We start from the raw sequence: 26,179 nt of genomic DNA on the forward strand, positions 1-26,179 counted from the left end.
TGTTCTGTCATTTTTCTACTAGCTTAAAACTGAAAACCCGCCACATAAAAAAAGTTTATGCCTATATTGAATGTGACGCACGACATGATGAAAGTTAAAATGCACTCTTGAAAGTGGGCAGTCCATTTTCCATCAGGGGAACTTTAAGTAGCTCACACTGGTTTAAGTGGTATCTTAAAACAGGAAACCAGGAAAGGGAATAACACTTGAAATGTATATAAGAAATACTCAAATTAATAAAAAAAAAAAAAACAGAGTAAGCTTTGAAAGCATTAGTATTTTCATGTCTCGGTATTCCAAAATCAAGTTTTCTTACTATTCTTCCTTTTTATATTTTCTCGAATACATTACACAGAAAGTAGTAAACATGTTGACAGTGTGAGCTTGCTATGGTGTGATTGCATTTATGCTTTCTGGTACACACATCAGTGAGCCCCTTTCCATAGCAGAGATTATGTGGGGTAAGAAGGATTTAAAGCATGGGTTTTGAGGGATTTTTGTTGTTGTTGTTTGAGGTAACATAAGTTAGCACTCAAGGAGGAATGATAGGAGTTCTACTGTTTCTGTATTTTTAAGGTGAAACTGGACCAATGGTGGCTGCCACTTTGAAGCTGGGTATTGCTATTTTAAATGGTGGGAACTCCACGGTGCAGCAGGTAACTAACATCGTTGAGGAAGCCACGTGACACAACTTCCTGTTTGCCTTATAAAATTCATTACCACATATTTCTTGTATGAAGTGCTAAGTTTCATAATGATACTTTTTTCCCAATTCTTCATGTTATATGACAGTGTTTGCCTTCCTATCTGTCCCTCCTGTCCCCTCCCTCACCCCTTTGCTCTAATGGTCTCCTTTTCCTCCACACAGACCTCTTTACTTTTATGTAGCTGAGCAGTGTCTTCCCCTAATCCCTTGAGTATGCCTCTGTTATCATGTATGTATAGATGTTCCCACCTAGAAGTGGGATTTTTGTTTGATAAATTGATCACATATTGGAATGACGTTATTTACTACCCATTATTACCCTTGTCCTGTGGGATGGGATGGCTCCACAACCCAGTGTGTGGTTAGAGGCTGAGATATTTGCCCTCTGGTCCCAGTCCCTCTTAGGCAGAGCAATGGTTCTTTGGTGCTCCCTAGCTTTGTGTGAGAACATCATACTGCACAAAGCCGTCCTAAGAAAAGAATAAAAATCTCAAATTCAGGGTATGCGTTCTATGGAATGTATATCTGTATTGCGCATCATAAAGTTGAAGGACTCCAGCCTATACTGAAACTCTGCAGACATAGTTTTGTGATGCTTGTAACAACAATCTGACGATGAGACAGACCTAGGCATTGCTTTAGCATGTTTTGAATTCATGATGAGCCAAAATATTGATTCTGGACTTTGATAATGAAGAAGAATCTCCGAACAGGCCAGTGGTTCATGGTCTACTCCAGATTCTAAGGCGGAGATGGTAAAAACTGAGGTTCTTACCACATCAGCACGAGGCTACTCCAGGTCTCCATCGCTGATGCTGCTCACAGAGCCAGATTTTTCCTGGAAACCTGTGCAATATCCACACGAAAGCTTATGTGGAGGAGACATCTGAATGTCTACGTAAGCAAAGGCGGGAAAGAGTTCCCAGTGTTGTTCTCCCAACATGGTGCTCTGCTCATGGCTGTTCTTACACCTGCCAGTGTGTGCCAGTCTCACCTTAAATTGTTATCATTATTTCAGGGGGAAAATAGTCACACAAAATTTGTGCACATGGACTTCTTTGGTTGAGAATAGAAAGCATAATTTGACTGTTTATTTACATATGCTTTGCTAGTGCATGTTATGTATACATCATGGTGGGTTTCATTAGGACACATGGATATGTATATACAATATCTTTTGATTATATTCAGTATTGTTACCCTCTCTCGTCCCCCTCCCATTCCCTCTGTTCCCCTTCCTCTTCCCAACTAGTTTCCCCCTTTGCATTTCTATCTTTGACTTTTGATGGCCCAGTGAACTTAATTAGGGTTTAATTACTCAAAGGAACACAGGCAACTTGCCAGTAGCCGCACCACTGAAGAAAATGGTTCCGAATCCTCCTCCGGCCATCATTAAGACCCTTACAGAAGGATGGCCTTTGTCAGTCCCTCACCTCCTCCATGATATAATGTTGACCGTCGCAATTTTGTGCAGGGCAGGGCTTGCAGAATACCACATAGCCAGGGGATGGTGCTCTCCAATCTTCTAACCTTTCCGGGATCTCTCCAGGTCTCTGTGCCCTCTTCTGTGATGTTCCCTGATGGTATGATAGAGATGTTTCACTGAAGGCTGTGTCCAAGAGTCACATATTCCCAGGACTTGGACCAGTTATGAGTCTCTGCATGCTTCTTTACCTAAAAAGTTAACAACACATTCGTGCTGAGCAGCTATGTGGCTTCTCTGTTTCTGTAGAAGATGCTGGATTACCTGAAGGAGAAAAAAGATGTAGGCTTCTTCCAGAGCCTGGCAGGCCTCATGCAGTCTTGCAGGTGAGGATGTACGGTTGGTCCTGCCTTGCCCAGTGGCTACAATTCAAAGTATTTGTTTGGCATTGCAGACAGTCATTAGACAAACGAAAATCGTTCATGAACAGAGACTTTAAGAGGTGGACAGGTGGTGCCCTATTACCTGGATTTTAGAGCACTGGTAACGTCTTAAGTACCATGTTACTTAGGGGGTGTCTTTAGAGTCTGTGGGCTTTCAGAGCTTTCAGAATGAAGTACATTCTCCATACTGGAAAATAAGCCCTAACTTTGTTTTAAGACAAGGGAAAATTCTATTGAGTACTATTTGGCAATTTGGGGGTCATTCCCTATGGGGGCAATTCTCATTTGTTTTTCATGGTAATCTTTAACTATCTCACTGCAATAGTCACTTTCTATTTTCTACATTATTTAGAAATATTCAGAGAACATTTGACCGTCAAGCCCGATACAGGCTCAATGCAAGCAGTTCCAATGGCAGAAACACACCGCTCATATTTCTGCACATCATTTAACACTAATGTTCTCTCTGAGCTGAAATCTGTGAACCCCGTACTGACTTTCACATAGACGATTCACTGTGGGCTCTGGGGAGAGAGCCTTGGTCCGCCTCTAGGAAAATGAGTATTGACTGAAGTGGATTAGGAAATGCTCTCAGCATGTTACCGTGGAGTGCCCATTTGAGGGCATTTTGGTGGGTCGGGGTTTGCTATCCCGAATAAAGAAAATGACCTATTTGCCCCCATGCATGTTTTCTTCCTTTTTATTGTAGTGTCCTGGACCTGAATGCCTTTGAGAGGCAAAACAAAGCAGAAGGACTTGGGATGGTGACTGAGGAAGGATCAGGTATTGATCACTTCAGTGGAAAGGATCCCCACCCCCAGATGTACTCATTTGCATGTACAGTTTCAAGCAGGGAGATAGATACCACGCTTAAGAGCTCCTCTGAAAGTCCACGCGGGCCACACCTCTAAAACCTCTATTCTGCATCAATGAGGACACTACTCTCATGCCCTTTCCCCTAGTTGGATAGTCACAACGAGACAAAAGACTAAAGAGTTAAAGACCCTTGTTGGTAAATTATCAACCACATAAAAATGCCTTTGAGAAGAGATGACATTTCACATTCGCTGGTCATTTTAGCAAGCTGCAGGCTCACTTTCTCCCTTTTTAGGACAATCATTTATCCCTCCCATATCTCCCCTCCCACCGGGCCCCAGCTCTCCCTGATTTACCCCTCTCTCATCTTTTCAAGTCCAGATCTTGGTTGATTAAAAAGGAAAGCAAGTTGTCTTCACATTTGAATAATTGTGGTTGCTTTATTCAGACAAGTCCCAGAATCCATGCCATCTTCAAGTATTTCCATCGACAGAAAGATTGCCGCGCAGTGCCCTGAATGCAGGGGCCAGCGGTGGTACCTCATTCATTTTAGGAATATTCATTAAGAACAGTTATCTTCAGTTTGTTTTATTTCAGTTGCTTTTTATTTTTTTGTTTTTTATTTTTTGTCTGACTTTTAAGCCATTTAAGTGTCTGTGGAGAGTCCTGCCTCCTTTCTGCTGTGTCTGCTTGATCTCAGGTAGACTTGTCCCAGTGGCAGAGGATTTGTTTTGGAACATTGCATTCTTTCCTGGATTAATTTTATTTAAAACAAACAAACAAACAAACAAACTGTTGTTCCACCCGTTGTTTGTACATTTTCCTGGCCATCCTGAAATATCGTTGAATGAACTAATCTTTTTATGTCTGTATTTTTGTTTTCAACAATAGGAAAAATAGCCACTCCTTACTCTTCCCCGCCTTTTGTCTCTGGGACACATTGTTTCCCTGTGAGGCCTATGGGGCTTGTATGATATTTAATCTGTGATGGTTTTAGAAGTAGATCAGGCCATAAACTTCAAGCCATCTGGTCCTATAATCCAGCTTTCTCCTGTCAAGAGGATCACCAGAACCATTCTAAACCTTCTGATATTTTCTTGCCCCAGGGCCCCATGGGAGAACAAAGGGATGCTAGAAACCTCATGGTGATTCCCTGCCTGCCTCTAGCATTTCAGAGCCCTGGGTGTTTTTCAACTGTAAAATACCAAAGTTTCGCTCCCCGGGTTAGAATTTGAAGTTGATTTAGTTCCCCCTGCACTTATTTAGAGAATGCCTTAGCCCCTGAACAAAATCTAGTTCAACTTCGTTCTCTGTTTCTGTCCACCTCAGGCACCTGGGACATGGCTCATTGGTTAAAGTGCTTACCTCCCCAGTGTCAGGACATGGGTTGGATACCCAGAACCCACATAAATGCTGAGTGAGCATGGAGGCATACCTGGAATTCTGACCTCAAAAGGGAGAGACGGGGGCTCCCTAGGGCAAACCAGCTAGCAAGACCATCTAGCTGATCACTGGGTTCGACTGTAAGACCCTGCTTCAATCAATAAAGGGGAAGTGCTGTTAAAGATGATTCCCAGTATCAACCTCAGGCCTCCACATGCGTTTGCACCCCTGCACATATGAAGAAATTCACTTCCACACACACCTCTGTATACATGGATACACACACACACACACACACACACACACACACACACACACACACACACACAATACACAAACAGAGCAGGAAGTAGAAAAAGAAAATCAATCATTTCCAACAAAAGGAAAATAGACACCCAGGGAGCTTCCTCCTGGGTCAGTAAGATGTGAATTAGAAGATTAGAAGAGCGGGGGTTTTAGTTTCCAATCAGAGAGGCCATGGCAGTAGTCACTAGGGTGTAAGCTTTATATACATTTCTTATTATGGGGTGGGTTTTGTCTCTGCATTATTTTTCATATCACACACGAATTACCTGGATTAATGGATCACTCCTATATTCTATTTCGTTACAAATAGTAAGCGAAAAGCCTGCTTTCAACTTCTTTCTCTTCTCCATTTCCTTTTCTTTCCTCCACTGTCATGTGTACCTCCTTCCTCCCCTCAGTCATCACTCATGAGCCTGGTAACCATGGTAACTATTAAAACCAGGTGGCTGTTTAGTTGTTTGCTTTTTGTCTGGGGTTACCTGTGTGTACATATTTGTTAGTAACTGTTTTGTTCATATTTTTTTTCCTCTTTAGTGTCTGTTTTTGGCCACTAGATGACTTCATGTCTATCCTGCATTCTGTTACTTTGTTTAACATTTATAAATGCAGCTGTCTTTGTTTCTTTTTGTCTGATTTCCCTGAAGTTGAAGACTATTCACATACAAGACATGAAGGAGCCGCAGGATTGAAATAACATAGTTTTAATTTGTTCTCTTGTGTTTCTTTCATTTACACAATGGTCCTCAAGGGCCCAGTGTTTGCAACTTCGAGAATGAAGTCCTAGGATGTATGCGCCCACCCCTCCGAGGCGTGTCCATCATGAATATACTCTGGCTTTATGACTGCATCAAGTGCATGGCAATCTGCACTCATCAGGGGCAGCGACCCATGACCAGCCAAGTGTACTCTGTCACTGGCCTTCCAACAGAACATCTACAGAGTTGTCTTCTCTTTCTTTAAAAATATCACAGATTTAAAAAGTCCTTTGCCATCAAAGCTGATTTTCATCCTTGAGATTCAATTAAAAAAAACAACTCAGAACAGGGTCACCATTTTGGACTTCAAAGAGACAGTGTTTGTAACCTCTGAAGGTCAGTGCAGGAACGAGGAGGAAAATGGGGTGGGGCCATTTATATACTTACTATTTATTTACTTTTAGTGGAACCTAGTATATGTCAACTAGGCTTTTTGAAGCAGGAGACGTCCTGGAACATTCCACTGATCCCTGATCTTTGAAAGCACTGCCCCATCTCTAGCCCTGCTTCAAGAGTTATTGTAGTCACTCTTGGTTGTGTGTCTGTTATTCCTGTGCTCAACCAATTAGTTTGTTTAATACTCTATAAACGCAGAGAAAACGCAGAGCTCTTTGGAGAAGGAAAAATTGGACATCCTTCTGAAAAATCTCCATCCTCTGTTTGAGGCTCACACCACACAGGCCCAGCACTGGGGGAACAATGGTCAGATGCCCAACACACTGTTTCCATGCAGTGACACCTGTTCCTGGTAGAGATCATATGACCACAGTTACAAAATTCACAAGCTCGCATGAGAGAAGATTCTCTGCCCAGAGTTCCTCCAGTAAGGGAAGCTATGGGCAGGGTGTTATGGGTAAGAAGACAGATGAGTCAGGAAGGTGACTTGATGGTGGTGGATGTCACACAGCTGTGTCACAAGTCTGAGGGGGCAGTGTGGGCATACCACTTTATTTTGGTGAGTCTATGTATTCCATGAGCTAAGCCATTTCCCTTCCTTCCTTCCTTCCTTCCTTCCTTCCCTCCCTCCCTCCCTCCCTCCCTTCCTTCCTTCCTTCCTGCACTTTTTATGGAAGCTTCAAAAATTCTTCCTTCTTTTTTTCTTTTTTCCCTGTCTTCCTTTTTCTTTTACTTTTCTTGTTTAAAGTTTTTACTATTATTGGTGCTCTTCCTAATCTAATCAGGAAAATGGCATTAGGAGCGGTGCGTTAGTTTTGGGTTTATATATCAAGATTTTGGACGAATGCTATGCATTCTTGTTTTCATACTGTGATTGTTTCCATGACTGCTCCTGCCTCCTCTGCTGTTTCTGCTCTCTACTAAATGTCTCCCATTCTGACAAAGACCTCTACCACCCAATTAAAAACAATCAATCAAGCAAACCAAACCAAAAAAACCAACCAACCAAACAACAACAACAACAACAGCAAAAGAAAACAACCAAAATAAAACCCAGAAAGCCCTCAGCAACTGTATTTTGTGGCAGTGTGGTATCCTCAGTATTGCCCTTTCTGCCTGTCTGTGTGTTTTTATATTGATATAGGTTCCTACCAGTGGCATTCTGCCAGCTGGCCATAGTGGTGTACACCTTTAATCCAAGCTCTTGGGAGGCAGAGACTGGTGGATCTCTGTGAGTTTGAGGTAACCCTGCTCTACATCCTGAGTTCCAGGATAGCCAGGACTACATAGTGAGACCCTGTCTTGGAAAAACAAAGAAACAAATGAAGGAGCAGACAATGCCTATATGAATATTTCCATCCCATCCTCAGAATTTTAGCTTGTTCTTTATCAGAAGCCTTTGACCTCATCATCAGGAGCCTGAACATGTAGGTTTTATTCTTCCAAAGACTCCTCTGGAGTACAGTGGAAGAGACTGTTTTGGTTTTGATCACTGTGTGGATGTAATAGCCTAGAAAAAGCTTTGAAGTTGATCTGATTCTATAGAATTTCCTTGATTAAAAATAAATACCCCCTGAACATTAAATTTCAAATTAACTTCTCCAATCTCAGCTCAATTTAAAATTATTTACCCCGAAGTTTTAATATTTGTTAAGACTGCCAAATTCATTTGAGGTTGAAGTAACAAACATTAACTTTTAATTAATTAAGCAGAAAGGATTCTATTAATCTCGGAGGATTGGCTACCTATATTCTTATATGAAGTATTTTTATTGCTTCATCATGTGCTAGCTTTCTCTTTTCAAATTCCACTCACAAGTGAATCCTGGTGTCCTATATACTTTATTCTTCCCCTTGCTTTTACGAAAGACTTTGATGTTGGCTCATGAAACCAAATACCTTCCCTTTTAAACCTCTAAAGCACTTAGTGGAATCTGAATATCTGAATTGTGCTGGTGTCCTGGACATGGAAGGTGATGATTTTTGAGAATTCCATATTATGTAGAAATTTACAAGCAAACAATTTCGGAATGGCCTCTCTGTATGAGTGGACTTGCTGGAATTTCCTCCAGCTGGGGTCATGACTTATCATAACGGGGGTGAAGTGTAAGTCTGTGAAACCAGGGACTCCCTGTAGAGGAGCAACACATGAGAGTTTAGTGTACAGAATAGGAGCAAGAATTGTGAGTAACCTAGTCAGATTGAAGAGATCACCTGATTAGTGTAGACTGTAGAGAGTTAATGATGTCAGTGTCAAAAGCCCAAGTCATGTCTCAAAAAGAATAGGAAAGAGTTGATTCTTGAGCCAACCCTAAGAGACTGGGAACAGTTTTAGTTCATTCCAGTACCATAAATACCACACCCCAGTGTGGTAACAGTTTCATGAAGTTTTTTTAATAGTTACAGAACAAAGAAAGCCATAGATTAGAATATTATAAATACATTGTTGGAAACATCGTGTAGGTGGGTTTCAGAAAAGCGAGGAAACCTCTGCTGTAGGCCTCAGCTGTTATCTGGTGCCATCTTGTTTGGATGCCAGTGGTCTGCTTGTGCAAAGGATTTCCCTAATCATTACAGTGGTGTAAAGTCAACTTAACTAGTGATTTATGGGACTGAAAGAGTGTAAGATGGTTTGGGGCTTTAAACGTTCTAGCTCCCCACAAATCCCAGATGTTCTGATTACATCAGTCATTTAGCCTTGTAGACTGTTGAACATGCAGTCTTCCCCCTTTTGTTGTGAGGGAGGACTTCAGTTTACAGTGGGAAACCTTGGCAAGAGACCCTGCCAAGAAATTTCTGTTTCTTCCTGTCACCATAGCAGAATCTTAAATAAATAGCATTGTGCGCAGTGTTAGATGTCACACCTGGGGTGAAGGCCCTAAGGTCACTTATAGAAGAATATGTCTAAGGGGCTCCCCTGACATTAAAGTACACTGTGTACTCAGGAACACTACTATAATAAACAGACCATGAGTCCTCCAAAGACAGTGGCTAGCATGATGATAGACTGTAAAGGCATCTTCAGAGTGGATGGTCCATCATTAGAGGAGTGTACCTGTTTATCTGGAGAGCATTCTCACTGGGTCGATGCATTTGGACCAACATCTGCAGCATTGCAGATGAAGGTGATCACTGTCTAAAGGGAGGGAGGTCAGCCAGCATGCTGATGAATAAAAACCATGAAGAAAAGTGGGAATTTCAGGGAGAAAAGTGACCAACCACGGAGATGCCAACATTCTGGCTTAAGAGAAGCAATCTACCAAAGTCTGGAAATTTTGCATGTGGCTACTTCAAATCACTTGAATAACCAAAGTCACTCTGCTATCTCTACTTTTTATTGTCTTGGCCTCTAAAATAGAAACATCCTGTATACACAGTCTCCCACTAACTCAGTTTTAAGAGATGTGTTCTGTGGCATTTGTAGATTGTTACAGATGCAGCCCACCCAAACACACTGTTTCAGAAATGTAGGCTGTGTGACCTGGCTTCTAGCTTTGAAGCTTCACATCCGTTCCTTGTCATAGTTCAGCTTCTATTGCTGTGGTTAAGGACCATGACCAAAACAACTTGGGGAGGGAAGGGTTTATATAAGCTTATAACTCTCATGTCATACTCTAAGGGTTTACATGACTTATGTGTCATACTCTATCACTGAGGAAAGTCAGGGCAGGAACTGAAGACAGGAACCTAGAGGTAGACCCTGAAGCAGAGGTCACTGAGGAGTGCCGCTTACTGCATTGCTCCTCAGCTACTTGCTCCCAACCTACTGTCTGCTCATGGCTACTTCCCACGGTGGGCTGTGGCTACCATTATCAGTCATCAGTCAGGAAAACATACCACAGGCTTGCCATAGGCCAGTCTTTCCGGAGTCATCCTTCAAGACTGAGGTTCCCACTTTCAAAATAACTCTAACTGTGTCAAGTTGACTTAAACCAAGCAGCACACTCACAATTTCAAAGCATCTTTATGAGTTTGAGCCATTTTGATTGCCCAAACACAAAATGAGTAGGTTAGTTTGTTTTTCTCCACAGAAAAGTAGGAGATTCAAGGTGAAAGACTACTTGTATTTTTATTTTCTTTTTTTTTTTTCTGGATTCTATCAGAATCAAACATCCTGAAAGGGCAACTTAAAGGAGAAAGGGTTTTTAGTTTTGGTTCACAGGTCAAGAGCACAGCCCATTAGGGTAGGGAATCAAGACAGCAGGGGTGTGAATTACTGGTTACATTAAAGCCCTGGTCAAGAAACAGAGCACAAGGAATGTTATACATAGCTTTCTGTCGCTACTTTATGGACACAGTCTAGAATCCCTCACTCAGGAAGCAGTCCTGCACACAGTCGTGATAAGTCTTCCCATATCACTTAATGTAATCAAGATAACCACTCTAGGCATGTCCAGAGGTCCATCTTCTAGGTGATTCTGGACTCCATCAGAGTGACAGTTAAAGCTAATCATTACATTTTCCCCAAACCACATCATGGAAATGGTTTCCTTGGGTTCTAAAATATGAAGAACATACAGTATGCATGATGGTTGTTAGTCAAAGATTTCAATGGTTCCTGACGCTGACTTTAAAAAGTCTAGCTGGGATGACACACTGGATTCAGAAAGACCATGAAATCTAGAAATATACTGGTCTCTTCCTGCCTCCTCCATCAGACTTTGGGGTTATTCATGTTCAGTGTATTGTTCACCTAGAAAGGCACCTGGCCTAGAGGAGACATTTGGATGCTTAGGGACAGTCTATGGACTTAGATCTTTTACCAGCAAATAGCTGTATGGTGTTTGTTGAGTTCCCTACATTCCAAGTGGTTTCTTGAATTACAAAATAGATTACACCAACTTTATTTATATCATTATGAGTCTCAAATGGAATCCTGTTTCTAGCACAAACTCATGGTTATGAAATATGCACTGCGAATCCATTTTTAAGAAGTTAACTAACTACAGAAGTTATGACAAAGCTTCTTAAAAGGTGTTATTAGAACTAAATCTCATGTAATAAAATGCCCATTTCTAATTACCTAGCAATATTTTCAGTATTAATTCTCCAGCTTTGACATCACACAAAACAAATATCTAAGTTCTCTAAAAAAATCAGTTTGAATTTAATTTTTTCCATTACTGTGGGGGCATTTCTGAGATTTATTTAAATGAGAGATTGTGGGGAAACTCCCTTGACGTAGATACTTATTAGAAATGTTGATATTACAGGCCCCTACAACAATGGGAATTCCAGTCTTTGAGATCTACCCATTTTCAATTATTTTTATGTGCATGTTAAATATAATTCTCATGTGTGCCACTGAAATGTAAAATCTATTAATAAGTATTACCAATGAATTAAACGTTAATATTAGTAGCAATCGAACCAAGCTTTAACTGGGAAAGAGGATAAGAACTTCAAATGGTTTCATGGTCATTCTGAATAAGCCCTTGTTCTATACAAAGACAGACAGACAGACAGACAGACAGACACACACACACATACACACACACACACACACACACACACACACACACACACACACACACATCTCCACCCCAGCACATATGTCTAATTGAACTGAAGCAGATACTCTTTGTTGTATAACCCAGGTATATCAGCTATAGGAATAACGTGTTAACTTTATGAGGTCATATAAATTTGGCATCACTGTTTCATTCTTACTTTAAATGAAGGTCTATGTGGTTTCTTCACGATGAAATTTTAAAATGCTGTGAATATGAGCTCCCTTTCAATGAGCGTGATGATTTTCATGAGCTGTAAATGCAATTAAATATGGGCAAATAGCAATCTCCCGAGCAGGGACGTTGCTCCCATCTTCGTTATTTATAAGCATACTGTAGAGGATGAAGAACTACTGACAGGCTACATGGTGGCCTCCTCTTATAGATGAAAATAACCAAGAGGCAAAGAACAAACTTGTCCCAAGCAGCAACATCTAAAGAGTCCCCTCCGTGTGAGAACATTGGACATCTTAAGCAGAGGGATGTTTCCTCTTATTCCTATCAGCCCCCATGCAACTATTATAAATATCTCAAGACTGTAAAAGCACTTTCAACCCCATCTGACAGCTCCATTTCATTACTTACTTTTAATATTAGTTTGCATCCCACAGGGGGCTTTTTTGCATATAACATAAAACAGATGTGTTGATTGTGCACCATCTGCAGACATAAAGCCGTCTTCTGTCTCTGTTACTAGGCCACATATTGGCAGCATGGGTGATGGCAGCATTTTAGCTGAATAGTAGTGAGTTCATGAAGCAGAGCACCCTGGGATATACCTCACACTGCTGAGAGTGAACTTGACCCGTCCACTCACCTCCCTCTCCCCTCTTCCCCATTCTTCTGCTGTGTATGGTGTGCTTATTGATAAATAAGCTTATAGTCAAGAAATCACCACTATGGCAACAATAATGAAAGTTTGATTATAATGTATTACCTGCTAGGCAAACGAATGGACTACCTCAGTGTTAATTTTTCTGAATACTTGCCCCAAGGCCATTGACATTTTGAACAGTGAAAAAATACATACACACACGTACGTACATACATACATACATACATACATACATACATACATACATACATACACACAATGCTGTTTTCATTTTGTGAAATAAAAAAAGTATTAATGGGCTCGCAGGGAAAGAACCAATATGTCTGAATGAACTCATGATCGTTTGATTTCAATATCATTTTGAAGAGTCTTCTGATTTATATGGCTCATGAAAAATGATACCCAAAATCATCAATGGAGAGTTTAGCTTGTCTATCAGCCTAAACTGGTTCTCCTATCATGGACCTAAGCGTTGAGGAATGGACTTATCAGCCATGTGTGGAGGTTTTGAATTTACTGCATCATTAGACTGGTATGCTTGGCGATTTTAACAATCTTGGGAGTGAGTAGGGAAACAGTGACAATGATTATATATACCTTTTTAATGTTTACATTAGTTACCAAAATGGTTTTGCTTCCTACCCCTACCATTATATGAAGCCTCTCACTTTGAAAGTCACAGACTACGGACTGGTAAGTCCATAAGCTCTCGTGTCTCCATGATCATTCATTTTTCTAGCTGAGCCCATGCACATTGACTGCATAGTGTTCTTTCTCAGTCCAAGCTCCTCCCAGCCCATATAGTCATTATTTTATTTAAGTACATTAGTACATCCATTTACTGGCAAAACAGCTTTTTTTTGGTCATTTTTCTTTCTAAATAATATACATTCCTAAGAAGACATTCATAACTTTGACATTTTTTCCAGTCACACATCTTTTTGCTTTAACAATCAGTTTCCATTTGTGCAGTGCTGTTTCGTGTTTGTTTCTTTCCTTGTGCTTTTGTGTCTAGAAGGAAACTGGGACTATGAATTGCAAAATAGGTAAGGGATCAAGCCCTTTCCTAAGTCTTCATCATTAGTCATGACATATGTATACTTTTTATAATTCAACATGGCTTCTGCCCGAGGGCTGTCCATCTTGTCTTATTTTTCTGTGTTAGCTCTCAGCTGAGCCCCTAAGCCTTTTTATAAGGGGTTTCACAGGGGCAATCTTCCCATTTCTCTGAAAACATTACCCCGCTCAATTTGAGACACCCAAGCTACTGCCTATTTTACTTAGTTGACAAGTTGATGAAAAAATAAAGGGAGTTGACCATTTCAAGCGATTCGCAATATTCATGAAGATCTTTTAATTATTGCTTATTAAAAGAAACCCTCGGCGATGTTTTGTTTGTTAGTGGCTTTGCCATGACCCATGTGATCATGCCTCAGGAGCAAAGTGAGTCTAATATTTATAAAAGATGTAGAATTCATTACTATTCACAATACAAGGTATCAGGGAAGGAAGGTTCAGTCTTCGGGTTATTTACAAAATGTTGCCAACCCATGCTGCTGCTTCTAACAGAGAGAAACCCGGGTTTTAAGATTTACCTGTTCTTTTCTGATAAAGAAAAAGCACATCTATCTGCCAAGCGCATGATCCTAGGAGCTTCGGATAGAAGCTCAGTGGCTGGGACTTGGTTCTGTTCTGGGTGCAGAAAGCTGCTAGTTGGATGTGAAAATGTCGGAGGTGGGGGTGAGCGGGAGTGCCCCTGGGGATGGTCACTGTTCATCCTCTGTCCTTCCTACAGGAGAGAAGGTACTGCAGGATGATGAGTTCACCTGTGACCTCTTCCGATTCCTGCAGCTGCTCTGTGAAGGACACAACTCAGGTGCGTGGTGATGTGTGAGCCTGGAGCTGATGATGGTGGGGAGTGAGGCTCTACATCATTTTTGCAGGCACTGAGCTCTGCACCGCCAGGTGATTAGTGGGACTGATGCTTTCAAAATCTTTGCAGTTTTCGTCCCCCCATTCCTTCCCTCCTTGCTTCCCTCCCTGCCTGCCTTCCTCCTTCCCTGCCTGCCTCTCTCCCTCCCTCCTCTCCTCCCTGCCTCTCTTTCTGCCTCCTTCCATCTCTGCCTGACTGCCTTTCTCTCTCCCTCCCTCCCTCCATCCACTCATCCATCCATCTTATCCAACTCTCTCTCCTTCCTCAGTCCTTCGTTCCCCTCCCTCTCCCCTTCCTCTTCTACTCCTTACTCCCTTTCCAGCTCCCTGTACTTCTTCCTCTCTCCCTCCTAGTTTTTTGAGCAAAGTTTTTTGCAGGCCCCAAGCTGGTAAATTCTGAGATTACATGTGTGCACCATGTTCCTGGCTTCGCTTGATCTTCCTATTGTTGTAATGTTAGTAAAAATAAGGGATGTGATGATGATGATGATGATGATGATGATGATGATGATGGAGGAGGAGGAGGAGGAGGAGGAGGAGGAGGAGGAGGAAGTGGTGGTGGTGGTGGTGGTGGTATATTGGATAGCTTCACAGTAATGTGGATGGCTATCTTTTTTTCCTGACTTTTTTATTGACCTCTGGCAGCCTGCATTTCTAAAAAGACAGGAACCATACCTTACTGTTGCCTTTGTTTTCCAAACATTTTTGTACAGAACTTGAGAACACAAGGTTCCTGAATAAAAACATTCCACTTTATGTCCTCAATGATAGAAATACCCTCAGCCACTTTTATATCTCTAGAATGTGAGATGAGGATAGCAATGTCTTAATCTGGAGCTGAATACTGACCCGCTGTGAAATAGGTTAGGGGAGATCATCACTCACTTCGGTTTTCATTAATGTGGCTGGAAATCTAACCCGGGGTCTTACACATACGAGGCAGGCTCTCTACCATGAGTTAACTAGAGGTTCATAGGAGATTCGGATGATTTCATGTTCAAAAGATCAGATAAACGCTACCTTTGGCCACCCTATGGTACTGTTAGGCGGCATCGCTGACTTGTAGGGTCACCTTTGTACATCTGAGGGAGCTGTTAATAAAAGAATTTTGGTTTTGTGTAGATTTTCAGAATTACCTGAGAACCCAGACTGGCAACAACACCACAGTTAATATCATCATCTCTACTGTGGACTACCTCCTTCGAGTGCAGGTAAGAGGTCGAATCTGCCAGCCACGGTGACACTGGGGGGGGGGGTCAGTTAACAGCAAAAGTGCTAAGAGGGTTTGAACATGTGGATTTATGGCTAAAGTGTGGCCTTTACCTTTGATGGCAACCTTCCCCCAATTCTTACACATACTCTCTCTATAAAATGTATACTTTTGTAACTTCTCCTTCTGTGCTCAGTAGTATTTTAGATTCATTTGTTGCGCTAAGAGCTCTGACACACGGTTCCTGCTTCTTAGCTGGGGAGAGAGATACAATGATACAAACTCAGGTCTATTCCACTGCCTCCCTGCACTCAACTTTGCTGCCCCAAGCTGAGTTTTATTCTTGTCTTAGTCTTTTCACTGACTTAAAATTTAACCCAACACATTGTTGCTTTAAAATGCTTCGGACATTATAATTACATCGAACTGGTTTACCAGGTTGGAGCTAAAGGGATGAGGCTGTAAAGGTTTTATTTCTCTCACTGTCCTATAAAAGAAAGAGCTGGGCCCAGCATTAAACAAACAAACAAATTCAAGCTTCCAGCTTTTTCCTTAATATCTTTAAAAAAAAAAAAGAAAGAAGGAAAGAGAGAAAGAGAGGGAGAGAGAGAAAGAGAAAAAGAAAGAAAGAGAAGAAAGAAAGAAAGAAAGAAAGAAAGAGAAAAAAAGAAATTGTCCCTGGTACCAGGATTCTAACCCAAAGCCTTGAACTCCCACTACATCCCAGGAGTGCTGTCTTGGGTTGTTCCTACTATCAACAGCTGGGATTATAGCATGACACCAGGCCAGCCCTATTTTCCTCTGAAAATAAAGAAGTATGGCCAGTTTAGTCTTTCCTCTCCTCTCCTCTCTTCCCCCATCTTCCCTCCCTTCCCCTGCTCTCCCCTGCCCTCCCCTGCCCTCCCCTGCCCTCCCCTGCCCTCCCCTGCCCTCCCTTGCTCTCCCCTGCCCTCCCCTGCCCTCCCCTGCCCTCCCTTACTCTCCCCTGCCTTTCCCTGCTCTCCCCTTCCACTCCCCTTTTCTCCCCTCGCCTCCCTTATCCTCTCCTCTCTTCCTCTCCTCTCTTCCCCCATCTTCCCTCCCTTCCCCTGCCCTCCCCTGCCCTCCCTTGCTCTCCCCTGCCTTTCCCTGCTCTCCCCCTCCACTCCCCTTTCTCCCCTTGCCTCCCTTATCCTCTTCTCTCTTCCTCTCCTCTCTTCCCCCATCTTCCCTCCCTTCCCCTGCCCTCCCCTGCCCTCCCCTGCCCTCCCTTGCTCTCCCCTGCCTTTCCCTGCTCTCCCCCTCCACTCCCTTTTCTCCCCTCGCCTCCCTTATCCTCTCCTCTCTTCCACTCTATTCTTTTCTTCATCTTTATTCCTTCTTTTGCCTCTCCACTTTCTTTCTCCCTCCCTCCCATCCTTCCTCACTCTCTCTCCCCTACCTTCACTTCTTCCCTCTTCCCCATGGGAGAAAAGTCCCCTATGAAGCAAATATATCCAAAGGCACTTCTGAAAACATACAAATCCTAAAAGACTATGTCACCAAACTCAAATGCAGTCCATATCATCAACAAAATCATGCTATTCGCTTAGCCAATGAGGATTTCTCTTCAGAAGTGTGTTGATGGGGAGCATCTCTATGAAAATCAGTCTCACAGGAGGCCTGCAGCTATCAGTGATTGTAGGCAGGGTAGCCACTGTCCTTAGCTACAGAAGCGAGGAGCACCATAGCTCTTAGCTATGGACTCACCTTGGTGAAGTACTCATGGCTTCTTTGGAGAAAAAGGAGGGCAGACATCTGGAACCTCCAAAACATTGTCCCATGGCCTGTCACTTGCCAGGCTCACATTATAAACGTCTAAATCCACTCAGCAGACATTAGTTTCCTGAATTATTCCATTCATCAAATCCACGGTCATCAGACTGTCATTTTCAAAGCTAAGTTCTCTGCTTGGTACTTCGATAGGGCTGTCACTGGGAGGTAGTGGGGTTTTCACACTGTGCTCTTGGGAGGCTGCTGATGACTGGTGTTTACTTCACAGCTTTCCTTGGCCACTGCATTTAAGATCTCTCTATGCTGGCGTCCAGGCCTGGCCAGGTCAGTGAGAACTGGCTAATGCCTGGCTACAGCATGGTCTTTGTTTTCCAGGAGTCCATTAGTGATTTCTATTGGTACTACTCTGGCAAGGACATCATAGATGAGCAGGGCCAGCGTAACTTTTCCAAAGCCATCCAAGTGGCGAAGCAGGTGTTCAACACACTCACGGAGTACATCCAGGTAAATGCCAATCATTTCCGATTTCTAAAGAAAGAAAGAAACAGTTGTTTTAAAGAGACTCTTCTGAACTGGGCCTGGTGGCACAGACTTGTCTTTCCAACTAATCAGGATGTGAAGTAGAAAACTCTCAAAGCCAATGCCTGCCAAGACTGCTGAGTGAGTGCTAACCTGGGCAACCTGAGCAAGTTAGTGAGGGCCTGTCTCAAAAAGGAAAAAGGGAGAATATAGATATAGGTCAGTAATAGAACACATGCCTACTCTAGGTTCAATCCCTAGAACTTATAGATAGGTGCATAGGTAGATAGATGATAGATAGACATAAAATTTAACCAGTTATCATTGAATCCATAGAAAAATTTTTGGCACCTAAAATAAACTCCACATTTCTATTGAATTAAAAAATTATACACACACACACACACACACACACACACACACACACACACACACACACAGAGTCAGAAGAGAATGTCAGAAATCCTGGAGCTGGATTCTAGGCAGTTGTGATCTGCCATGTAGGTACTGAGAACTGAACCTAGGCCCTCTGGAACGGCAGCAAATACTTGTAGCCTCTTACCTATCTCTTAGCCCTTTGGTTCATTCTTTGTCTTCTCTTTACCAATATCCACCCTAAATATGTAGTTGGGGCATGCAATTAGGCACAGTGAAACTGTGGTCGTCAGGGAGGCTCGAGAGGAGTGGTTTGTGCAATGCTACATTTCTGGGGCCTGTAATAAGTGTTGAGCACTCAATAAACGTGAGAGAAAGGAAAGCAAAGAGAAACTGGTCAGTAACGCATAGTTTATAGTATTCCAGAGACACTGAGGCGGAAGTTGCATAGGAATAATTAAAAAGTAACATCTTAGAACCTGTGTTTAGATTTGCTATCGCTAGAAGCAAGCAGCCTAAGGGTGAGCAGGTTCTTGAAATTACACTACATTCTTTTTAGCTTTAAGGGGTGTACATGGGTGAAATTACATAATGTCATTACCTGACATAATTAGCATTATCTCCCAGTTCTGGAAGCGGGCAGCACTTCCCTTGCTAAAATAGAAGGAGTCCATCAAGGACAGAAAGAGCCAAAGAAACTGTCGATTGCAGACTGGTCACCCTGCCGGTGTTCAGGGCCAGGGAGGCAAAATGATGTACAAAGAGTAACTGATCAACATCAGGATAAAGGGTCAGACTTAGGTTTGAAACACTTCTCATTGTCTTCCCAATGGAACAAGATCTCAGAATCAAAGTCCTTTTCTTTCTGGCTGATTTGCTGGTCAGGTTAACAGCTTGGCTTTTGACTTTGTAACTTGGAACTTCATCATGAGAGACTCTATTTTGATTTTCAGCCGGTTTAGTCCACAATAATGGCGGGCTGCAGTGTTCATTTGGTGAGGGAATAGTGGGTGGTCAGCCTGAGGCTGGCAACTGTTGTCTTATTAGGACCGCTCACACAAGTCCTAGTTAGTCCAGGGTGATACAAAACTCTTACTTTGAATTAGAACCTTAAGTATGTCCCAAAGGAAACTGTGGATAAACAAAGGCCACGCTGAGTTTCTGCTGTTTCCCAGTGACCTTGCTGTCTGTTCTCCATGATACCTCCACCGTCACAGCTGTTGTTCTATAGCAACAAAAATGCTACAGATCTATTGTTTTGAGTCCAGACGTTACCACAGCCCTCTACCTTGTTGCAAGGCACTGTCTCCTGTTTCTATTTCCGTGTAAGGTACTGCACTCTAGCTGGCCCGCAAGGCTCCCTGCAATCTTTCTGGCTCTATGTCCATAGAAGAGGACTATGATTATAGACGTGTACCCCTGAATCTGCCGTTTTCTTTTCAATGTAGATCATAGGAATTGAAGCCATCTCATCAGGCTCACTCGAGTCCTTTGTATCCATGGAAGCATCTCTCTCCCCACATTAAAATTTAAGCGTTTCACAATCACTGAGTTGAATTTGTGAGTTTACTTGTGAGTTCAGGAAGTGGCCTATTTATAAATCAGGCCTAGCCAGCCTGGAATGGAGTCAGTGCTCCACCAAGGGGGCAGGGTGGGAGAACTTTTATCCTGTGTTTCTGGAGGTAATAGTATTTTAAATGATGTGTTTAAGGAGCTACTTTTTATGTATACATAATATATGACTAGTTGAATAATAAGGCTTCTAATTAGCAGTCGCCTGCTTGTCCCTGACTACTGAGCTCATGTGATAATGATGTGGCTTGGTTTGTGTTCTAAGGGAGACCAGTGCTGGAGCTCTTTCAGCCAATAGCTTTCCAAAAAAAATTATAACAGATTCAGTTCCTTTGGACTCAGATTTATGAAATTAATGATCAACATTAATTTAAAAAACTGTCAGTGATTACACTGTTTGCTAAGTAATGTGCAATTAAAGCATCCAAGAGTTGTTTCCTCTGTGAATATTGTATCCACATTACTACTTAGAAATAAGAAACAAGGGGTTGGGGATTTGGCTCAGTGGTAGAGCGCTTGCCTAGGAAGTGCAAGGTCCTGGGTTTGGGTCCCCAGCCCCGGGGGGGAGGGGGGAAGAAATAAGAAACAAATTTTTCTTCCTCCTAAGCATAGTTTTGTTGTTGTTTTTTGTTTGTTTGTTTCTGTTTTCTGAAAGGGTGGCATGCAGTGCAGTCTGGTCTCTAGCTACTAAGTAGCCAGAGTTGACCTTGAACTCCTCCCTCCCCCTGGTGTCACAGGTCTGTGCAGCCACACTAGTGTAACATATTCTTTTTACACAAGGTAGTAACTATCGATTTGACTGAATAACCAAACCATTAGTACCCTCCTCTTTTCCTAAAAACAGAAGAAATGATCAGCGTCCCCAGTGTGTTAATATCCATACAGTGACAAACCCTCTGAAACATTTTTAGGTACATTTAACTAGATAATGGCAGGATGAACACTAGCTGCTGAGGGCACTTTATCCCGACCACACCTCTCCTATCTTATGCCTCTGCCTTCATGGATAAGGAGCTGGCAATGAGATGTGTGAACAGAGAATTCTTTCACCAAAGCTTGTTTGGGCAAATAAGCGATCCTCAATGACCATCGTCTCTCTGTTCATGCTGCAGGGTCCTTGTACCGGAAACCAGCAGAGTTTGGCACACAGCAGGCTCTGGGATGCTGTTGTGGGCTTCCTTCATGTATTTGCACACATGCAGATGAAGCTGTCTCAGGTAAGTCAGTGCCTTAAATGAGTGGGTACAGCATGGACTGGAACTACCAGCAACTACCCTTGCTCCATTAAGTCTGATACTGTCTCCTCACACCCTCCCTCAGGGTCTTTTACTCCATCTAAATATTTTACTTTTAAAATAAATTAGAAATAAGAAATACATTTTCATTTTATAATTAAATCACTTTATTTTAATGAACCTATAAATAAAATATCATATAGCTAGTTGAGGTAAATGATTTTTTAAAGACCTTTGTGCGTGTGTGTGTGTGTGTGTGTGTGTGTGTGTGTGTGTGTTGAGTATGCATGTATAACTGCAGGTACCCAGGTGGCCCAGAAGAAAGCCATTGGCTCCCGTGAAGCTCGAGCTTTAGATGGCGATGAGACACCTGATGTTAGTGCTAGGAACTAAACTCGAATTCTAGGCGAGAGCAGCAAGTGGTCTCAACCACTGAGCTATTTCTCTGCCACATATATCAAATGTTTTAATAAAAACACTTTATGCCCCTGCTGGAGAGGGTACCAGCTGACCAAAGAACATACTCTATCAGGGTCCAATTTGAGTGAACCAACAAGCTGGTAGCTTGTTAACCATAGAATGATGGGTGACTCTAAAGCAGCTACATCATCAGAAAGTCCATTGAATGACTTACTTATGGCCAGCTGTACCACTAAAGGCTTCTACCCATGATATGGAAAACTCATAAAAGCAGTGAAGAGTCCCCACGAAGCTAGGACAGACACATTACTGCTGAGCACCCCACCGTCAACACCAAACCAAAAGCACGTCATGCATGAGCAGAGAGGGAGAAAGAAAGAATCTGAAGGAGGGAAGAGATGGCAGACACTGTCATGTCCCAGCCTTCTGGTTCTTCCCTGCTCTTCCTTCATTGGGAATTTTCTTCCCTCTCACAGATACTGAAAATGGATTTGAAACTTGTGATAAACTTATCAAGGAGGGGAAGTTCTTACAGGGTCACATACAAGCAAAGATGACATTCACACTACCAGGAAAGCAACTTTCTGAAAGTCAAAGAGAAGACGGTAGTTAGAAAGATAAATAAGGAACACGTTTTGGTGTTAATTCACAAAGTCTGTTAGAAATAACTTGTTGCTTCCCTAACTCAATGCATGTCCCATTCCAAATTAAAGATGCATGCATAGGAAGAATATAATCTCATCCTTGGATAAATGTGCCTCTTTGGTACAGGGCATCTTGCTGCTTATCTAATGGCCTGACATACCTGTTGGTAATGGGTGCCCAACACATGATAGAAAAAAGAATGCAAGTGTTAGGGTCAGAAGAGAGGTGACCGAGAGGGTGAAGTCACTAGCTGCGAAGCCTGGAGACCAAGTGTGATCCCCAGGACCCACACGGTGGAAGGGGAGAACCACTCCCTGTAAACTGTCCTATGGCTTCCATAAGCTTACAGTGGCATAGGAGCATGGACATACATGTGCACTTTCTCTCAAGGTAAATAAATACATATAAGAAAGAGTAAGAAGAAAGAAGTCAGAGCGAAGGAAAAATAATGTCTCTTCAAGTAAAAGCTGTGTCCTATATGCAGAGACAACTGAATCTTGTCCTGCCTTAGCAGGCTCCCCGGGACTTGGATTCTTCTACATACCCATTGGGCACATGTCCTTGAAGGTGCTTCAGCATACACACATCACAATGAGCAGTGAAGTTCTTTACTTCATCTGCAGCTTATTTCCAGTAAGCCATGTGTTTACATTTGACATTCTGTAGCTCCACAATGCCGTAAAGAGCTTAGTGTCTGCAGCCAGGAAGTTCTCTGTGAAAATGACCTGATCTTGCCACATTCTCTTCCCCTTCTCTCAAATGCAATGCTGTGTTTCCAGGATTCCAGCCAGATTGAGCTCTTAAAAGAACTGATGGATCTCCAAAAGGACATGGTGGTCATGCTGCTGTCTATGCTAGAAGGTAGGACTTTAAGTGTGTACTACTCTCAAGGTCTCTTTTATTCTTTCCAGACACATTTGTGTTCTTATTTGACATCGCCATGTAGTGAGACATCACACCAGGAAGCAACATCCATCAGCTCTGATGCATTGCTGGGTGTCTAGTTTTTCTTCTTCTTGCTATGATAAAATTTCCCAATAGAAGAAACTTAGTGGAAAAATGGTTATTTCTGGGGCACCTTCTGTGCTGGTGGAAAAATTAAGGTGGAAGGGGCTTGAAGCAGCTGGTTATGTTGTATCCAGTGAGAGAGCAAAGAGCCTCTTAATGCTCAGCTCCTTTCTCCAGTATCTCCTGGCCAGAGGATAGTCCTCCCCACAAATAAGACAGGTCTTCTAACCCAAGTTAGTGTAATAAGGAAAATCCCCCACGGGCATCCTTAGAAGCCTACCTCAAGCTCTTCACCACATGTGTCTGCTACACAACCGTGTTCCAGCAATATCTGTGGCATCTTTCCAGTCATAGCATTCTGCCTGTTTTGGGGTTCATGGAACTCCACGTTCTAGGAATACAGTCTTCTAAGGAACTCCTATTTATAAAATAACCCCATTTTTTAAAAGCTTTTCAGTAATCTCCTCTTTTCTAACTCTAAACTCTGGACCAGGAGGAGACACAAGATAGTGGTTTCCATGGAGGGAGGGAAAAAGAGAAGGAAAGGAAGGAGGGGGAGAGAGAGGGGAGAGGAGAAAGAAGAGGAAGAGGAAGAAGTGCAGGAGGAGGAAGGAGGGAGGGAGGGAGAAGAAAGAAAATAAGGGGAACGGGGGTGGGTAAGGGAGGGACTCAAGCTGTCAGTGAGAGCAATAAGTACCCTTATCTGATAAACCATCTCCCAGGCCCAAAAATTCAATTTTATGTGTGGAACCTAATTACTTTGTGATCAAGGCTCTTCCAGCATTTCTTTAATCACCTTGTGAGATGTTAGATTAGAAATAATTATCCATCTGTTCTCATGGCCTCATACACTGGGAGGAAATTTAAATCAGTGACTTTGGTTCATGTTTAATCCCAGGTCTGTATGATTATTCATTGATTGATTGATTGATTGTAAATACCAGCTTTGTCAAAGGTGCTCATTTTTAAACAACCACAAATGCTTTTTCCCTCAGGTAATGTGGTAAACGGAACAATAGGCAAGCAGATGGTGGACATGCTTGTGGAGTCATCCAACAACGTGGAGATGATCCTCAAGTTCTTTGACATGTTTCTGAAGCTAAAGGACTTGACATCCTCTGACACATTTAAAGAGTATGACCCTGATGGCAAAGGCGTCATTTCCAAGAGAGACTTCCACAAAGCCATGGAGAGCCACAAACACTACACCCAGTCAGAGACTGAGTTTCTGTTGTCCTGTGCAGAGACAGATGAGAACGAGACGCTGGATTATGAAGAGTTTGTCAAAAGGTTCCACGAGCCTGCCAAGGACATCGGCTTCAACGTCGCCGTTCTGCTGACCAACCTCTCAGAGCACATGCCCAATGACACGAGGCTGCAGACCTTCTTGGAGCTGGCAGAGAGTGTCCTCAACTACTTCCAACCTTTCCTGGGTCGCATCGAGATCATGGGCAGCGCCAAGCGCATCGAGAGGGTCTACTTTGAGATCAGCGAATCCAGCCGAACCCAGTGGGAGAAGCCCCAGGTCAAGGAGTCCAAGAGGCAGTTCATATTCGATGTGGTCAATGAGGGCGGGGAAAAGGAGAAGATGGAGCTCTTTGTGAACTTCTGTGAGGACACCATCTTTGAGATGCAGCTGGCAGCTCAGATCTCAGAGTCCGACCTGAATGAGAGGTCGGCAAATAAAGAGGAGAGTGAAAAGGAGAGGCCAGAGGAGCAGGCCCCACGGATGGGCTTCTTCTCCCTGCTCACCGTCCAGTCAGCCCTGTTTGCACTCAGGTACAATGTCCTAACCCTTGTGAGGATGCTCAGCCTGAAGAGCCTGAAGAAGCAGATGAAGAGAATGAAGAAGATGACAGTGAAGGACATGGTCTCAGCCTTCTTCTCGTCCTACTGGAGTGTGTTTGTCACCCTCCTACACTTTGTGGCCAGCGTCTGTAGGGGCTTCTTCCGCATTGTCTCCAGCCTACTGCTGGGGGGCAGCCTGGTGGAAGGTGCTAAGAAAATCAAAGTGGCGGAGCTTCTTGCCAACATGCCAGACCCTACTCAGGATGAGGTGCGAGGAGATGAAGAGGAGGGAGAGAGGAAGCCATTAGAGTCAGCCCTGCCCTCTGAAGACCTAACAGACTTGAAGGAACTGACGGAGGAAAGTGACCTTCTTTCAGACATATTTGGCTTGGATCTGAAGAGAGAAGGAGGGCAGTACAAACTAATTCCTCACAACCCAAATGCTGGTCTCAGTGACCTCATGACGAACCCCATCCCTGTCCCTGAGGTACAAGAAAAGTTTCAGGTACTTTAAGTCATCATTATTAATGCCATTAGGTGTTCTCTCTCTCTCTCTCTCTCTCTCTCTCTCTCTCTCTCTCTCACGTTATCAGCATACCCCCTGCTCCCCATGAACACATGCGCGCTTGCTCTTTCTTGCTCTTATGTACACACCCACACATTTCTCTCTCTTTCTCTCCTCTCCTATGTCTGACACTCTCTCTCCCTCTCTCCCTCTCTCCCTCTCTTGCTCACTCTTGCTCTCATCTTGAATTTCTGGGAAAAAAAATAACCTTTGGAAGGCAAAACTGGACCCATGAGGAACGTATATGAATGATTATCTGAAACTGTTAATATATACGCTTCATGGAGATAAAGTCGTGTTGTGATGGTGATGGTCAGCTGTACCATCTTTCCATGCTCTACTCTCTGTGCTCATTTTTCCAAGTGCCTGAGAACACCAAAGGAGTAAGATAGTCAGAGCCAAAAGGTTTGTCAGTGGGTGGTGTTCTATGTGTTGATACAAGGCAAACACCAGCAGTTAGATGGTGATAATAAGAGGTAAGACTTAAATTGCCCTAGAAAGAAAAAGATTTGGCCCAGTGGATATGAGAAAGGAGGTCGTTTCTGAAATGAGGAAAGCCAGTAGAAAGGAGTCTGGAAAGTTCTT

General features: G+C 42.9%; 1 protein-coding gene across 4 annotated transcripts in view; it reads left to right on the forward strand.

Annotated features, from left to right (window-relative positions):
* Ryr2 (ryanodine receptor 2) overlaps positions 1 to 26,179 on the forward strand; it is a 593,362-nt gene that overhangs the window by 529,170 nt on the left and 38,013 nt on the right. For all 4 annotated transcript variants that reach the window (XM_087591546.1, NM_032078.3, NM_001191043.3 and 1 more), the window contains 9 exon segments: positions 577 to 656; positions 2,439 to 2,515; positions 3,282 to 3,355; positions 14,369 to 14,449; positions 15,628 to 15,716; positions 17,843 to 17,971; positions 21,046 to 21,150; positions 23,013 to 23,094; positions 24,237 to 25,534. In XM_087591546.1, the coding sequence (XP_087447672.1) occupies positions 577 to 656; positions 2,439 to 2,515; positions 3,282 to 3,355; positions 14,369 to 14,449; positions 15,628 to 15,716; positions 17,843 to 17,971; positions 21,046 to 21,150; positions 23,013 to 23,094; positions 24,237 to 25,534 (2,015 nt within the window).

The sequence above is a fragment of the Rattus norvegicus genome, chromosome 17 (assembly GCF_021556685.1).
Source record: "Rattus norvegicus strain SHRSP/BbbUtx chromosome 17, alternate assembly SHRSP_T2T, whole genome shotgun sequence".
Classification (NCBI taxonomy): domain Eukaryota; kingdom Metazoa; phylum Chordata; class Mammalia; order Rodentia; family Muridae; genus Rattus; species Rattus norvegicus.